Below are 18,217 nucleotides of genomic sequence, written 5' to 3' on the forward strand. Positions count from 1 at the left end.
ATTCCGCTTTGCTCTCTGCTGTGGTAAGTACAGTACACTCAGTACTGCAGTGTTTTATTTTTATGATGGAAAAAATACATGTTTGACATTTAAACTCACATATCAAGTCCAACAGAGTTAAAAACAATTCAAAGAAGAAAGAAAGAAAAAAGAATAACCTTCGCTATCATTTATATACGTTTATTACGTTTTGCTGTTAGCAGCAGTGCTAACGCTAGCTTCAATGCTAATGCTAGCAACAATGCTAACGCTAGCTATAGTGCTAACACTAGCCTTAGCAGTTGTTAACTGACAAAAATAATATTCCTGTGATATTTCTTGCTGGTCAGTGAGACAAAAGTAAGAAATTAGCTTTATTATTGCCATTGTGGCTCAGTTTTAACAGTAAGAGTGCTAGCGCTAGCAGCATTGCTAGCGCTAGCAGCATTGCTAACGCTAGCTGCAATGCTAACACTAACTGAAGTGCTAATGCTAGCCGGAATGCTAGCGCTAGCAGCAATGCTAAGGCTAGTAACAGTCTAACAGTAGCCTTACATAAGTGGCAATACTTCAGTTAACTAGTTTGAATTGTAAAATGACTGCTGTATCAGTTGGTGTGCTATATTACTCTATAATTACCCTGCTGACTAGAAGTTCAGTGTATCATGTCGTGTGGGCTTTGTATTTCTGTTAGTCTGATAACACTGTACAGACAACTAACGTATTATTTCTCGTTTCTTTCAGGAACCTGACTGACACTGTGCTTTGCCTGGTAGGTGTGCACATACTGTAAGAGAAGTAGACCAAAATAAAAAAATAATATGACTAATATAAGCTGTAAAGTGATGGGTTCAAACTTTGTACTAGACCTTTTAAACACAATTTTATAATAAATACACATAAGTGCAGCTTAACAATTGGGCTAAAATATTTTTTTCGTACATTTTTGTAGTCACACTACATGTGATTAATTAATGATTCACTCAATCATATTTGTATTTAAAAATATTATTGCTGAATTTAATTAAATATTTATTCTTTTAAAAAGTGCCCAATTATGCAACTTTTTGCACATGGCAGCCGACAACAGTTTAGCTTGAATATTTGTTTTGTCCTTTTGCAGTAGTCACATTTAGTTCATACAATTACCATGTGATATAATTTTAATAAAATTATTTTTTTTTCTTGTTTTTTGTTCAGAGTGTGTAGAAGAAGAAGAACAAGGACCAGATCTCCAGTCTTCTCTCTCACATCCCAACCCCCCAACCCCTCTATCCTCTGTCCTGCTCCACCTATTGTCTCTGCCTTCTTTCCATCTGTATTTCACTCTGTGGTTTGTGAGAAATTTTGCCAAACCAACAATCCTTTTGCGGTTTGATTTAAAGCCGTGTCTCTCCTGCTCTGTCTGTTCTCTCTGCTAAATTTTCTCTCTACCTGTTTTTCACTCTTGGCTTGCTGCTGAAAAACGCCAAGCCAACAAAGCAATAAAGAGTGCATATTTTGCCTCAACCTATGAACAAACTGAACAAACAAAGAAAAATCTGCGGCTTGATTTAAAGCCGTGTCTCTCCTGCTCTGTCTGTTCTCACTGCTAAATTTTCTCTCTACCTGTTTTTCACTCTTGGCTTGCTGCTGAAAAACGCCAAGCCATTAAAGCAATAAAGAGTGCATATATTGCCTCTACCTGAGAACAAACTGAACAAACAAAGAAAACTAATTCACGGTTTGATTGTGATTTCCCAGCCGTGTCTCTCCTGCTCTGCCTGTTCTCTCTTCTAAATTTTCTCTCTACCTGTTTTTCACTCTTGGCTTGCTGCTGAAAAATGCCAAGCCAATAAAGAGAGTGCATAATATTCTCTCAACTGAAGAACAAACTGTCAAACGAAAGACAACTGTTTAAGACAAATAAAAACTGAAATATAAAAACAAAGACAACATCTCCTGGTGTGTGCCACTCTTATCTTGTGAACATATTTTCTAAAGACTAAGAAACACTTGCAGGTGTGTGAAAATGCCAAGGAAGCAGAAAAAGTCACAAGCTGCAAAACAACACTGGAAGAAGTTTCATGAGTTTCACAAAGTACCAACATGTGAACAAGCTGAGTTTGATTTTCCTCAGAGCTCTGCAGAAGACAGTGTGTCTACAAAGACCAATTCTGACAGTGTCAAACAGGCAGGTCAACATGTTCCTGCACATGTACAACAGGTATCTTATGCTGATGCTGTAAAGAGTGGACTGCAGCAAAAAGTTAATGAACAACATGAGGTGTCAAGTGCCCCACAGGTGGGTTATGCTGACTTTTTGAAAAGAGGCTGTCACAGTGATGTGGCAGGACCATCTCATGCAGAAAGAGTGAACCTTGAAAACCAGCCCTCTATTACACTTGTCTGTGCATCTCACAGCCAGGCACATCCTAAATATGGAGACTCCAGAAACAAGCAGTGCACATGCAACTCACTCACATTTCTTGCATTCCTTCATGAGAATGAAAACATGACTACAGCTGACCTTAATCTGGTCTTGGATAAAGGTGATGTGATGTACAAAGAGGCCAAGAAAAGATTTCCTAAAAATATTCATTTGGCAACCGATGAGCTGCCAGACAAAGTTGATGCTCGCTGGTCTATGTATGATGTCGACATGACACAGCCTTCCCGGTATGGGACATTTGAAGAACCTCCAGAGGAGGCAGTAGATACCTTTCTCAGCTTAGAAGCAGGACTGAGCTGCCTGTTGTCAGATGTGCAGTATGCCTTATTGATTATGAGTGGATTGTGTATCGCAGTGTTCAGATCCACATCAGGCAAATATGGTTTCTTTGATCCACACTCCAGAACACCCAGTGGTCTTCCTCTATTACTACAGTCACGTAATCGTGGTACAGCAGTGATGCTGAAATTCACACTCCTCAGTGACATGATTAAGAGGATCCAAGATTCTTATGAAATGATGGAGATATCACCCTCTTGTAACTATGAACTGAAGCCTGTGCAGTTCTACAGTATGAGCACAGTCAACCTGAGTGATACTATCACAGACACAGTCTGCAGACCAACAGCTGCCACTGCTGTGGCATCTACTCACTCTGATACAACTGTTGATGAAGCAAACTCCTCTACTCCAAGGAGAAACACAACGACTGATCTGACTGAGAACATCTTTTGTCAAATGTCCATTTGTACGCCACCGGTGAAACAAAAAGAAGTTCACGTGACTCAGTTCACATCATATGAAGATCAGAATGAACCTCCTAATATACCAACTGAAGAACTATGCAGTGAATTAAGTTTCCTTCCATCAAGGGATGCTTTTTTATGTCAATCAAATGCTGCAATAACAAATGTTGCTTCCTGTGATCTTTCTGATATAGTTTTACAAAAACTGAAAACAGTTAATAAACAACAAAGGCACAAAATGAAAAGAAGATTAATGGCATCAGAGAAACCCAGAAATCAGAGAAAAGAAAACCAAAAAAGGAAAGAACGACAAAAGTATGCTTCAAACAAAGAGTACAAAGAAAAGAAAAAATCTTGCACAAGAGAGGCATATAAAAACAATCCTGAAGTCAGACAGAAAAAACAACAGTATATGAAAAGACGTTATTGTGAGAATGATGAATTGAGACAGAAACAACAGAGATATATTAGAAGACGTTACTGTGAAAATGATGAATTCAGAAAGAAACAAAAACAATATGTTAAAAAACGTTTTTCTGAGAATGCTACAGTTAGAAAGAAACAACAACAATATATTAAAAGACGCTACTGTGAGAACGATGACTTCAGAAAGAAACAACAACAATATATTAAAAGACGCTACTGTGAGAACGATGAATTCAGAAAGAAACAACAACAATATATTAAAAGACGCTACTGTGAGAACGATGAATTCAGAAAGAAACAACAACAATATATTAAAAGACGCTACTGTGAGAACGATGAATTCAGAAAGAAACAACAACAATATATTAAAAGACGCTACTGTGAGAACGATGAATTCAGAAAGAAACAACAACAATATATTAAAAGACGCTACTGTGAGAACGATGAATTCAGAAAGAAACAACAACAATATATTAAAAGACGCTACTGTGACAATGCTGAATTTAGACAAAAACAAAAAAACTATATAACTAAAAGATATCAAGAAAACCCAGAATTCAGAGAGAGACAGAGATCTCGAGTGACTCAGCGTTATGCACGTGACAATGCATTCAGAGTAAGACACAGACAACTAATGAAACAACTAATGCGAGACAGGTATCAAAGTAATCTTGCATTCAGGATTATGCACAACATGAGATGTGCAATGAAAATAAAAAGGAAATACAGATGGGTGAACAGACAAACCCAAGAGAGTGACAACAGTGTGATCAACGAGGCCATATCTGTGTTCAAATCACAAATCAAAGCTGGACCATCATACCCATGTACTGTATGCTTCAAGGCTTCATTTCCAAACCAAGTGCGACCCTGCACAAGGTCAAAGTATGTCAAAAACCCACATGTAGTTACAACATGTTTGACTGGAAGATTTGTTCATGTTTGTGATGAAAACTGCAGAAATGAGCAGTGCAATGTTCCCGATGAGAGAAAGAGAGAGTGGATTTGTCACACCTGCCACAATCATCTTAAAAATGGATCCATGCCAGCGCTTGCTGTTGCCAATAAACTGGATCTTGCTGATACTCCACCTGAACTGTCTGATCTCAACATACTGGAGAGACATCTCATAGCCAAGTGCATACCATTTGCCAAGATCATTCCTCTTCCCAAAGGCAGACAAAGAGCAATTAGAGGAAATGTGGTCTGTGTCCCATCAGAGGTACAGGAAACTGTTGAAACACTACCTCGATTGAGAATTAATTCTCAGGTCATGAGAGTAAAACTGAAGAGACGCTTGTCTTACAAAGGTCATCAGCTGTTTCAGACTGTAAGCTGGTCTAAACTTGTGCAAGCACTGCATAAACTCAAGCAGATTCATCCACAGTATAAGGATGTGAGCATCAGAGATGATGCTGAGCTGTGTGATCCAACTCTTCCTGATGAAGATGATGAGGATGATGATGATGAAAACATGAATGAGGACGATTATGATGAGGCTGATTTAATGGAAATTGACAGCTGTGAGAAAAATGCACTGAGTGAAGCACAAAATATAAATGAACAGGACATTGACATGTTACCCTGTGATGGTGAACAATCGCATGAACAGATGAGAGATGATTCAGAGCAAGCAGATGGACTGACTAATGGTGGTTTTGCACTCGAGTCCTGTTTGCAGCCCCCTGATGTGGCTGAGGAGATATTATGTTTCAGTGAAGGAATCTACTCTGTTGCTCCTGCAGAGAGAAACAATCCAATAAGTTTTTTCAAAACACCTAAACTGGAGGCCATGGCCTTCCCTGTGCAGTTTCCTACAGGCCAAAACACACTTGATGAAAGAAGGCTGATCAAAGTATCCCCCAGTGGGTATTTCAAATCAAGACTTTTCTGCATTGATGATCGTTTTGCCAAAGACACAAACTATTTATTCTTTGCACAGTTTGTGACTGAAATACACTTGGCTACATCCAGCATGACAGTACAGTTAAGGAAGGCAAAGCCTCTGACCAGAGATGGTAGAAAAATAACCTCAGGCATGTTACAAGATAAACATGAGGTGGAGAAACTGGTGCGAAATAAAGATGCAGTGAGATTCATGCAGCCTCTGAGAGGAACCCCAGCCTATTGGGAGAAAACAACAAGAGATCTTTTTGCCATGATCAGACAGTTGGGAACTCCCACGTTCTTTTGCACATTTTCAGCTGCTGAAATGCGCTGGCCTGAAGTGATCGAGGCAATAACAAGGCAGCAAGGTGAACAAGTGAATTTTGAAGGACTCGACTGGTCAGCAAAGTGTGACATCCTGAGAAGCAATCCTGTCACAACAATGCGCATGTTTGACAAGAGAGTTGAAGCATTATTCAGAGATTTACTCTTATCTCCCGCAGAGCCACTTGGCAAAGTCATTGACTACTTTTACAGAGTTGAGTTTCAGCACAGAGGAAGCCCACACATACACTGCCTCCTGTGGGTAGAAGGTGCTCCTGTGTTTGAGGAGGATGATGAGCAAACTGTTCTTGATTTTATAAACAAATACATCACAGCTCAGCTGCCTGATCCACATAAACAACCTGAACTGTACAAAAAAGTAACAGAAGTGCAAAAACACAGTAAGAACCACACAAAGACGTGCTTTAGGAGTTTAAGCTCCGGGTGCCGTTTTGGTTTTCCCAAACCACCCTGCAATGAGACAATGATCACAAGACCCAGTGAGGATGATGCACTGGAAGTAGAAACGGCAAAGAACAAGCTCAGACCACTGAACCAGCTGCTGAATGAACCTGAAACTGCTTCCATGAGTTTAGAGCAGCTCTTGGAAAGATGCAAGTTGACACATGCAGAATATGAGAGATACCTGAATAAAATGAACATGAGGAGTACAATCATACTAAAGCGTGATCCAAAAGACTCTTGGATAAACGGCTATAATCCACATCTGCTTGAAGCCTGGAACAGTAATATCGACATAAGCTTTGTTTTAGATGCTTTTGGTGCTGCAAATTATTTAATGAAATATATATCAAAAAAAGAGGGCGGGCTATCTGAGTACCTGAAAACTGTCATTGAGAACTCCAATAAGGACAGTGTAAATGAGTGCGATGAAATGAGAGCCGTCATGCAGGCATATTCAAAGAAGCGAGAGATCAGTGCACAGGAGTGTGTTGCTCGTGCATGTGGTCTTCACATGAAGCAATGCTCACGTGCTGTAATATTCATTCCAACTGATGATAATCCTGTGAAAATGAGTCGTCCCCTGTCAGTTCTGGACAACACAACACCTGAGTCTTCCAATGTTTGGATGACATCTTTGAATGACAAATACAAAGCCAGACCTGAAACACCAGAGTATGAGGAGATGTGCATGGCAGACTTTGCTGCTACTTGCAGGATTGTCTATGGCCAACAGAAAAAAGGTAAAGATGTTTTGCCCCTTCTCAATGAGATGGGGTTTGTGCAAAGGCGCAAAAACAATAAGCCTGCTATCATCAGATTTCACCGCTGCTCACAAGAAAAACATCCAGAGCAATATTACGGAAGACTGCTTAAACTGTACCTTCCTCATCGTTCAGACCACGAACTGAAAACACCATCGTTGCCAACCTATCAGGCTTTCTATGGTGCTGGCTGTGTACAGCTACCAGGTACTGACCATCTTGAGTACGTGCAACACATTGTCAAAAGAAACAGAGAAAAATATGAGAAAAACAGTGAGGAGATCGAGAGCGCTGTTGAGGAATATGAGCAGAACAGAGGTGTGACTGACGAATGGTGTAATCTGGCACCTGAATCAGATCTCGTAAGGTTGCCACTTGTTGAACAAGAAAGAGAGCGAGACAATGAAAATGAACAGGAAGATGTGCCCGACTACAGCCGTCAGGCTGATGCTTCAACAGAAGTCAGAGCCATCAGGGAACCCCCTGCTATTGATCCCACATTGTTACGTCAGATGTTTCAGAATCTGAACAAGAAGCAAGCCTGCATATTTTATGCAGTTAGAGACTGGTGCATTAAAAGAGTCTGTGCTCTAAATCCAGAGCAGTTTTTCTTTTATATTAATGGTGGTGCTGGAACAGGAAAATCACATCTTATCAAATGCATCTACTCAGAAGCATCTAAGATACTGAGCAAAGTGCCCAGATATGCAGACGACGTTGACATATCAAAACCCACTGTCCTGTTAACTGCTTTCACTGGGACTGCAGCTTTTAACATTTCTGGAACAACACTGCATTCTCTTCTCAAGCTGCCTAGAAGCTTAAAACCTCCCATTCAGGGACTTGGCAATCAGCTGGATGAAGTCAGATCAGAACTTTTGAATGCTGAAATAATCGTCATTGACGAAGTGTCTATGGTGTCAAGACATCTGTTTGCATATGTAGATGCAAGACTCAAACAGATCAAAGGGACTCGGAGACCCTTTGGAGGCATGTCAGTCATTGCTGTCGGAGACTTCTATCAGCTACCCCCAGTGCGACAGTCTAAACCTCTCTGTGTGCACGACCCGTCTGAGATTGACCTGTGGCGGGAGCATTTTCAGATGATCACTCTGACTGAGATTATGCGTCAGAAAGATGATGTTGTCTTTGCAGAGATGCTGAACAGAATTCGTGTGAAAGGAAAGTTGGATGAGCTTTGCGAAGCAGATAGAAATTTGTTGTCACAGGCCATAACTGAACCAGCCCTTTGTCCAACTGATGCGTTGCACATTTTTGCAACTAATAAAGAAGTGGATGCACACAACTCTGCAACACTGGCTCTGCTCCACACTCATATCATTGACATCCATGCAGATGATTATAGAAAAGATCCTAGAACTGGCAGAATGGCACTTCAAGACAGACCATTGAAAGGAGGTAAAAACGAGTTACCAGACACACTGAAAGTTGCAGAAGGAGCTCGTGTCATGCTCACCAGAAACATTGACATACAAAATGGTTTGGTTAATGGAGCTTTTGGAATACTACTTAGAGTAGTTCACTCTGAAAACGACCAACACATCATCAAGCTTGGACTTAAAATGGATAATGAGACATCTGGAAAGAATAACCGCACACCAGCAGACGACATGGTGTACATTGAGAGAGCAGAGGAGAATCTGAAGCAGAAAGGAGTGGTACGAAGACAGTTCCCAGTGAAGCTGGCCTTTGCATGTACAATACATAAGGTACAGGGTATGACAACTACATCAGCTGTTGTCTCTCTTAAGAGCATTTTTGAGCCCGGCATGGCCTACGTAGCTGTCAGTAGAGTGACGTCTCTCAGTGGACTGTATCTTCTTGATATGGAGGAGAAAAAAATATTCACCAACCCAGAAATCACTGCAGCGCTTGAGAACATGAGACAAGCCAACCTTGATGACATGATGCCTCTTCTACACGTGAGGCAAACACTGAGCAGGTCAGAGGTTTTCACCATTGTTCATCATAATACAGAGGGACTGCCAGCTCACATTAATGACATCAAAAGTCACCATGAATTGTGTCTAGCAGATGTTTTGTGCCTAACAGAAACACACCTGCGGGGCTCTTTTGTCGCAGAGAGTCTCCACTTGGAAAATTACAATTTGTTCAAACGCAACAGACACCTGTCCTACACAAACTTTCCCCAGATGGCAAACAGAAGTGGTGGTGGAGTTGCTGTTTATGTGAAAAGTGACATTCAAGTGCATGAAAAACAGTACATCCATAATGTAACTGACCTTGAATTTCTGGCTTTAAAGGTTGAAGCACCAGTCAGTGCTCTGATTGCAGTTGTATACAGACCTCCAGACTACACTCTGAGGCCATTCCTGAAAAACCTGGTAAGCCTATTAGACTCATTGGAGATCATGGACTGTCATCCCATCATAGTTTGTGGTGATTTTAATGAGAATGTTTTATCCAGTGCAAACAAACCAATCCTGGAGCTGTTTGAGTCTAGGGGATACGCACAGGTCATCACTGCCCCTACCACAGAGAAGAACACACTGCTTGACCTAATTTTCATTTCTCAGTCAGATCGATGTCTCCATTCTGGAGTCATGAAGACCTACCATAGTTACCATGACCCAGTATACTGTGTATTGTCCTGTGATGATTCATGATCTAGATCTTTGAATACAGTAAGTAATATCTATATTTTTGAATGACTTAAGAAAGTAGAGCGATGCTTGAACTCCAGAAAGAAGTCCAGACGCTTTTCTTTGCAAGCTCCTTTGACTACGATGACCTGGATGACTGAGAACCTTCACAGACATAAAGTAGAGCGATATTTAAAAGTTGACGCCCTGCATTGCAGTATAATGTTTGAATTGTTTACATAAAATACAATTACATGAATTAAGTAATGATATCAGTAAAAGATGACAATTTTATTTATTACAGAAAATCTAAAATTCACTAACAGTAACCTATAAATGTCAGAAAAATCAAATATAGCAGTTTAAAATGAATAGTGTAGGCATATCCTCTCTGCAGCCAGGCTTCAACATCCTGCCAGGCTGCCCCAGTCTCACTGTGGCTGGGAGGGAGGGAGGGTGGACCAGAGGATTGCCTACACAACACATAAATGTTCAACAGCTTCTTCATTGTTTCTGAGAGAACAATAATGACTAAAGGTTGCTTTTTAAAAAAACAAACAAACAAACAAACAAACCTAATTACAGCAATAATGACAGTTAAGCCACTTTATGTGTGCCTCTATTTTGAAATACTATTTACAAAAATGTTATTATTTTGGTTTGTTATAAACTTTAAACTTTTTCAAAAGTATACGATTATATTTTTGGACAAATCTTTCGATGAAACATACATTTTTATGAGCTTTTATCATGTTTCGGCCAGTGCAATCATCAGGGTGGGTCTGGGTTGATAACTGCACATTTCTGGCCAGAAATGTTTCAGCAGTGTTACATAAGTAGTACATATGTAACACTTGCTTTCTGTTACCAGCTGATACCCTACATTTGTATAGACATTGGATGGTGTGAGGTTGGGGAGTTGAGGGGGGGGGGGGGGGGGGTTACGGTGGGAGCTGAGGGGGGGGGTGTTAGGTTTCCTTTTTTCTTTTTCTTTTTTAAGAGAGACACAGTCCTCCTGTGTCTTCTCCAAGCTTCACATGTAAGATCCAACAGTGTGAAGCACATAGCAGCTAGAAACTGTAATGCCACAGATCAGAGAAACTTCATCATCACCATCTTCATCGCCGTACGATCAGAGCGTGAGACTTCACATCTGGAGCACAGGAGACATTCTGTGATAAGTCCTCCTTCTAGCTTGTCCCACAAGCAGTCGGTGAGATTTACTCACAACAAAAAGGGTTAATGACATTATTTCCATGAAAACATGTATTCATTCTTTGTGAAGTGTTTAAATTGTGTTTTCACTTGACCTTAGGAGTGTTAGAGTGTATTGTAATGTCTGTACTCAGGTGTTTCCCTCTGTGATCCATCCCCATCAGAGCTGAGACACTCAGGACTGAACAGACTGCACAGTTTCTGTGACCGAGCCTCCAAAACACCTTCTTTGAAACCACTCATGATAGAAGGGCTTCATATTTGCAGCAGCACTACTACAGGTATTCAGTTTATTACAGGATGTGTTTGTTTCTTAGGACCAGCTCTGAGTGCACACTACCTAACATATACACCTTTCTGTTCATTACAAACCAACTACTCTGGATCATATGGCCAGTTGGCAGGAATGTTGCTGCAGGAAAACATCCCTGGAGATCACCATCATTGTCAGACTGACTGTGCCTCCTCTGTGCAGTGTCAAGATCCTCTCTAAATGAGTGTGTAAGTTAACATTTTCATTATTTTATTCCCTTTGACAAGACAAGTATCACTGATATTTACATTTACAACTACATATGTTCCCGTTTTCTGCTCTTCTTTTAAAGTCCTCAGCTATCCTGCTTCTGTGCTGCTTGCCACACATCAAACACTGGCCGGATGACAGGGAGGATCCACTCTGAAGTCACTGGACGTGATGAGGATCATATGGGACTTCATAGTTTCACAGAAACATTGTGCTCTGTGATTACAGGTTTTAAATGGACATAATGACTGCCTCTCTCTGATCAACAGGCTAAAGGATTGTTTTCATTGTTAGTGCTCTGTACAATGTATGCTTATTTAATATTTCATCACAGAGCAAACCTTTATTTATTTAACATTTTTTTTATTTTGTTTTAATGTTGAATTAACTGTGGGGATTTTTTTAAGTGGGCACTTGGGATGTCATATGACCAGAAATGTGGTAACTGGAATTCAACAGTATGGAAGAAAAAATCTGCTGAGAACGAAGCACATACAAAAACCCCCAAGAAAATTCAAATTCATTCCATGTAATCCAATCTAAAACATTTTAAACTGCTGAACAGCAACACAAACAGTGTTAAAAAACAGTGTTAACAGAATGATTATGATGATTTTGTACCAAAGTTTCAGGTCACATGGCACACCTAGTGTGTAGTGTGGGGTATCAGCTGGTAAGTATAGGTTTTTTCATATTTGTGTCCTTAGAGTTTAGATAGATAAAGCCTTGTGTATAATAATTAGTCATAACCACAACTCAAAGTCAGGGACTAACTAAATTTGGGACTTTGTGTCTGAGCCCAGGTTAAAACAATGTGTAAAAAAGCATTTAGTGGCATGGCTGAACAATGCTGTATTGATACTTATTTATCCATGTTCACAAAAAGGACTAATGTGTTTATTTGATTATTTGCATGTGTTAAACTGTGTCACCACCTTAGGCTTTCATTTGAGTTTACTCACAAATCTCTATACAGTTCTCTTTTACCACTGTGTGGACTCTGTTTACATTAAAACATAAAAAAGAATGAGTAATAAAAAGATGTGTAGACAGATCAGAAGATTAAGTAGACCGATAGAAACAGCTGTTCAGCCATGTTCTAAGAAACCAACACAATTTAAAGGTTCAGGATTGTGGTTTTAAAAGTTGAATTTTCATGTATTTCATATGTTGCTCATTATTTTTTATTTAGTTATTTAATTTAGTTATTTTTCTTTATTCTACCAGTCCTTTTCAGAAAGAAGCTGTATATGACTTAAGATTTTTATGTTATTTTCTATGACATACAAAACAAATTGATGTATGTAATACTATTAAACATGATATACACATGTGTATATGTCTGAAAAACATCATGCTGTATATTAAAGTTTGTATTTTCTCCAGAATTTTTGTTCATCTTTTAAGTTCATTTCAATTAGAAGAATATGAACTTTTAATATTCATTCAGAGGTTTTCTGACTCTAAATTTTCTTTTGTCATTACTCATCTTTTTATTATTTACATTTTAAACATGCTTAGCTTTTTCCAACTTCTTCTGTGTGAACATCAGCTTTCAAAAGTTCTGCACTTTTATTTTCAGGTTAAAAATTCTGTATTTTCCAGCTCATTCAGATTTTTAACTCAAAATTCAGCAATTAATTCATTTCAGTGCATACATTCAGATTCAAGCATTCACACTGCAGTTTCTTCAGAAAATGCACTTTCTAGTTATTCTATTTTATCTATTCCGTACGTTTTTTGTACTCCTACTCCTTCAAAACCGTTCAACTTAGAAAAACCATTCAAACACCGTTAGATTCCTCTTCTTTTGGACATGACTGCTTCTACTTTTCTCATTTTTAACATTTATATTTTTAATTTTATTCAAATTTATTCAACAAAAATTTATAATGTATTTCAATGGGGAGACCCTTCAAATCCTCATTCAACTTACTCATTTTTAAACTGTATCTACTTCAACATACGTTGACATAGAGCCACCATTCAAACTTTAAAACGAAGACAAGACATTCAACTATTCAACTTGTATTTATCTTTTCAATATCTATTATACTTTTTCTTCAGTTCCAGTTTAAGTTTCATGATGTTTTTTCACCCGTTTCAGAGTTTATAATGGGTGTGTATGGGACGGAATGTTGGGGCTAGAGTGAGGCAGCTCAACTGCTAGAGTGAGAGGAGCAAAAAAATTAATCTTAAAATCTTTTTTAAAACTGCTGCTGTGTCCGCAGCGTTTGCTCTACAGGTATGATTTTACCCTCAAAACGTAGCCATCGCTGTCCTCTTTCATCCAATGTGTTTACTATTGTCCTAGGTGTTATGGTTCTTTCATAAATGTCACCAATGCACAGCCTCCTCCCTCCAACTCTTCCATAGACTCTAATGTTAAAATGGCTCAGAAGGTTCGTTTGAAAATCAGAAGAGCATGGTGTCTTTACACTGTCACCACGTCCATATAATAAACTCCACAGGCATGAAAACTGACAATTTGGTAGACTAGACATGGCTGTCGCTCACGGTGAAAGTATTTCGTCAATACGACTTGTACTTTTCATATGGGAACGATTTGTTTCGGCCTGACTTTTCTGTTCATTTTAAGCAGCAAAAGTGAGGCGCATGTCTGTGTCGTGTGTATGGTGCCATTGGGTGCGGTCACTATAGCAACCAGGCTCACACCTGCCTGCTTAACGAGCTCTCTCTCACTCTGTGCCAAGATTCATCTTAAACACTTCTCTTTCAACTGCTGCTGTGTCCACAGTGTTAAAGCCATCATTTTACCCTCAAAACGTCACCATCATTGTTCTTTTTCCAACATCTTGTCTTTCAAAGCTCAGACATTTAAACTTTTTAAACTGTGTGGGTCCAAGTGGAGGGATCACATTTTAGTCATTCAGTGATTCAAAGAATATGACCTTTTAATATTCTTTCAGATGTTTTCTGACTCTAAATGTTCTTTTCTCATTTCTTAGGTTTTTCTAATTTACAATTAAAACATTTTCAGCTTTTTTCCAACTTCTTCTTCTGTGTAACCTTCAGCTTTTAGCAGTTCAGCACTTTTGTTTTCAGGTTAAATTCGGGGTTTTTTTTTTTATCTCATTCAAAATTTTTAACTTAAATTCAGTAATTATTTCATTTCAATGCATACATTCAGATTCAAGCATTCACACTGCAGTTTCTTCAGAAAATGCACTTTCTAGTTAGTGTGAATGCTTGAAAAGCATTCACAGTATTGTTATTCGAATCTTTATTATTATTAGTGTGAATGCTTGAAAAGCATTCACAGTATTGTTATTCTAATCTTTATTATTATTATATTTTATTTTTCCGTACGTTTTTTGAAAGCCTACTCCTTCAAAACCGTTCAACTTAGAAAAACCATTCAAACACCATTAGATTCCTATTCTTTTGGACAACATTGCTTCTATTTTTCTCATTTTTAACATTTATATTTTTAATTTTATTCAACTTTTTTCAACAAAAATTTATAATGTATTTCAATGGGGAGACCCTTCAAATTCTCATTCAACTTACTCATTTTTAAACTCTTACTACTTCCACATACGTTGACATAGAGCCACCATTCAAACTTTAAAACGAAGACAAGACATTCAACTATTGAACTTGTATTTATCTTTTCAATATCTATTATACTTTTTCTTCAGTTCCAGTTTAAGTTTCATGATGTTTTTTCACCCGTTTCAGAGTTTATAATGGGTGTGTATGGGACGGAATGTTGGGGCTAGAGTGAGGCAGCTCAACTGCTAGAGTGAGAGGAGCAAAAAAATTAATCTTAAAATATTTTTTAAAACTGCTGCTGTGTCTGCAGCGTTTGCTCTACAGGTATGATTTTACCCTCAAAATGTAGCCATGGCTGTCCTCTTTCATCCAATGTGTTTACTATTGTCCTAGGTGTTATGGTTCTTTCGTAAATGTCACCAATGCACAGCCTCCTCCCTCCAACTCTTCCATAGACTCTAATGTTAAAATGGCTCAGAAGGTTCTTTTGAAAATCAGAAGAGCATGGTGTCTTTCCACTGTCACCACGTCCATATAATAAACTCCACAGGCATGAAAACTGAGAATTCAGTAGTCTAGACATTGCTGTCGCTCACGGTGAAAGAATTTCGTCAATACGACTTGTACTTTTCATATGGGAACGATTTGTTTCGGCCTGACTTTTCTGTTCATTTTAAGCAGCAAAAGTGAGGTGCATGTCTGCGTGCGTGTGTATGGAGCCATTGGGTGCGGTCACTATAGCAACCAGGCTCACACCTGCCTGCTTAACGAGCTCTCTCTCTCACTCTGCCAAGATTCATCTGAAACACTTCTCTTTCAACTGCTGCTGTCTCCACAGTGTTATAGCCATCATTTTACCCTCAAAACGTCGCCATCGTTGTTCTCTTTCCAACATCTTGTCTTTCAAAGCTCAGAGATGTAAACTTTTTAAACTGTGTGGATCCAAGTGGAGGGATCACATTTTAGTCATTCAGTGATTCAAAGAATATGACCTTTTAATATTCTTTCAGATGTTTTCTGACTCTAAATGTTCTTTTCTCATTTCTTAGGGTTTTCTAATTTACATTTAAAACATTTTCAGTTTTTTTCCAACTCCTTCTTCTGTGTAACCTTCAGCTTTTAGCAGTTCAGCACCTTTGTTTTCAGGTTAAATTCGTTTTTTTTTTTTGGTTTTTTTTTTAATCTCATTCAATATTTTTAACTCAAAATTCAGCAATTAATTCATTTCAGTGCATACATTCAGATTCAAGCATTCACACTGCAGTTTCTTCAGAAAATGCACTTTCTAGTTCTATTTTATTATTATCTATTCCGTACGTTTTTTGAAAGCCTACTCCTTCAAAACCGTTCAACTTAGAAAAACCATTCAAACACCGTTAGATTCCTATTCTTTTGGACAACACTGCTTCTATTTTTCTCATTTTTAACATTTATATTTTTAATTTTATTCAACTTTATTCAACAAAAATTTCCCATGTATTTCAATGGGGAGACCCTTCAAATTCTCATTCAACTTCCTCCTCTTTAAACTGTATCTACTTCAACATACATTGACATAGAGCCACCATTCAAACTTTAAAACGAAGACAAGACATTCAACTATTCAACTTGTATTTATCTTTTCAATATCTATTATACTTTTTCTTCAGTTCCAGTTTAAGTTTCATGATGTTTTTTCACCCGTTTCAGAGTTTATAATGGGTGTGTATGGGACGGAATGTTGGGGCTAGAGTGAGGCAGCTCAACTGCTAGAGTGAGAGGAGCAAAAAAATTAATCTTAAAATCTTTTTTAAAACTGCTGCTGTATCCACAGCGTTTGCTCTACAGGTATGATTTTACCCTCAAAACGTAGCCATCGCTGTCCTCTTTCATCCAATGTGTTTACTATTGTCCTAGGTGTTATGGTTCTTTCATAAATGTCACCAATGCACAGCCTCCTCCCTCCAACTCTTCCATAGACTCTAATGTTAAAATGGCTCAGAAGGTTCGTTTGAAAATCAGAAGAGCATGGTGTCTTTCCACTGTCACCACGTCCATATAATAAACTCCACAGGCATGAAAACTGAGAATTAGGTAGACTGGACATTGCTGCCGCTCACGGTGAAAGAATTTCGTCAATACGACCTATACTTTTCATTTGGGAGCGATTTGTTTCGGCCTGACTTTTCTGTTCATTTTAAGCAGCAAAAGTGAGGCGCATGTCTGTGTACGTGTGTATGGAGCCATTGGGTGCAGTCACTATAGCAACCAGGCTCACACCTGCCTGCTTAACGAGCTCTGCCTGCCACTGTACCAAGATTCATCTTAAGCACTTCTCTTTCAACTGCTGCTGTGTCCACAGTGTTACAGCCATCATTTTACCCTCAAATTGTCGCCATTATTGTTCTCTTTCCAACACCGTGTCTTTCAAAGCTCAGGCATTTAAACTTTTTAAACTGTGTGGATCAAAGTGGAGGGATCACATTTGAGTCATTCAGTGATTCAAAGAATATGACCTTTTAATATTCATTCAGATGTTTTCTGACTCTAAATGTTCTTTTCTCATTTCTTAGGGTTTTCTAATTTACATTTAAAACATTTTCAGTTTTTTTCCAACTTCTTCTGTGTAACCTTCACCTTTTAGCAGTTCAGCACTTTTGTTTTCAGGTTAAATTCGGTTTTTTTTTTATCTCATTCAAAATTTTTAACTTAAATTCTGTAATTAATTCATTTCAGTGCATACATTCAGATTCAAGCATTCACACTGCAGTTTCTTCAGAAAATGCACTTTCTAGTTATATTTAGTGTGAATGCTTGAAAAGCATTCACAGTATTGTTATTCTAATCTTTATTATTATTATTATTATATATTCCGTACGTTTTTTGGCATCTCACTCCTTCAAAACCGTTCAACTTAGAAAAACCATTCAAACACCGTTAGATTCCTATTCTTTTGGACAACACTGCTTCTATTTTTCATATTTTTAACATTTATATTTTTAATTTTATTCAACTTTATTCAACAAAAATTTATAATGTATTTCAATGGGGAGACCCTTCAAATCCTCATTCAACTTACTCATTTTTAAACTCTTACTACTTCCACATACATTGACATAGAGCCACCATTCAAACTTTAAAACGAAGACAAGACATTCAACTATTCAACTTGTATTTATCTTTTCAATATCTATTATACTTTTTCTTCAGTTCCAGTTTAAGTTTCATGATGTTTTTTCACCCGTTTCAGAGTTTATAATGGGTGTGTATGGGACGGAATGTTGGGGCTAGAGTGAGGCAGCTCAACTGCTAGAGTGAGAGGAGCAAAAAAATTAATCTTA

The 18,217-nt window shown here is 38.3% G+C and overlaps 1 protein-coding gene and 1 long non-coding RNA gene across 6 annotated transcripts; both read left to right on the top strand.

The window, feature by feature from the left end:
* The first annotated feature begins 451 nt into the window (after positions 1-451).
* Positions 452-1,914, top strand: LOC146556043 (uncharacterized). The gene is made up of 2 exons (XR_014888934.1): positions 452-751; positions 1,180-1,914. It is a non-coding gene; the product is annotated as an uncharacterized LOC146556043 (long non-coding RNA).
* A 1,646-nt stretch (positions 1,915-3,560) lies between these two features.
* LOC146556044 (uncharacterized) lies at positions 3,561-12,738 on the top strand. 5 transcript variants are annotated; one of them, XM_085249456.1, is made up of 4 exons: positions 3,561-9,385; positions 11,025-11,139; positions 11,256-11,359; positions 11,464-12,738. In XM_085249456.1, the coding sequence occupies exons 1-3, from the start codon at positions 3,569-3,571 to the stop codon at positions 11,312-11,314; spliced, it is 5,991 nt and encodes a 1,996-aa protein (XP_085105582.1). In that variant the 5' UTR covers positions 3,561-3,568; the 3' UTR covers positions 11,315-11,359; positions 11,464-12,738. The 5 variants fall into 5 exon arrangements, with proteins under 5 accessions (XP_085105582.1, XP_085105585.1, XP_085105586.1 ...); XM_085249459.1 differs by lacking the exons at positions 11,256-11,359; positions 11,464-12,738 and adding an exon at positions 9,469-9,517 and having other exon boundaries at positions 11,023-11,129; XM_085249460.1 differs by lacking the exons at positions 11,256-11,359; positions 11,464-12,738 and having other exon boundaries at positions 11,023-11,158.
* The last annotated feature ends 5,479 nt before the right edge of the window (positions 12,739-18,217 follow it).

The sequence above is a fragment of the Mchenga conophoros genome, linkage group LG16, assembly GCF_057382185.1.
Source record: "Mchenga conophoros isolate Kocher_MC1m ecotype Shallow Benthic linkage group LG16, M_conophoros_male_GT1.1, whole genome shotgun sequence".
NCBI lineage: Eukaryota > Metazoa > Chordata > Actinopteri > Cichliformes > Cichlidae > Mchenga > Mchenga conophoros.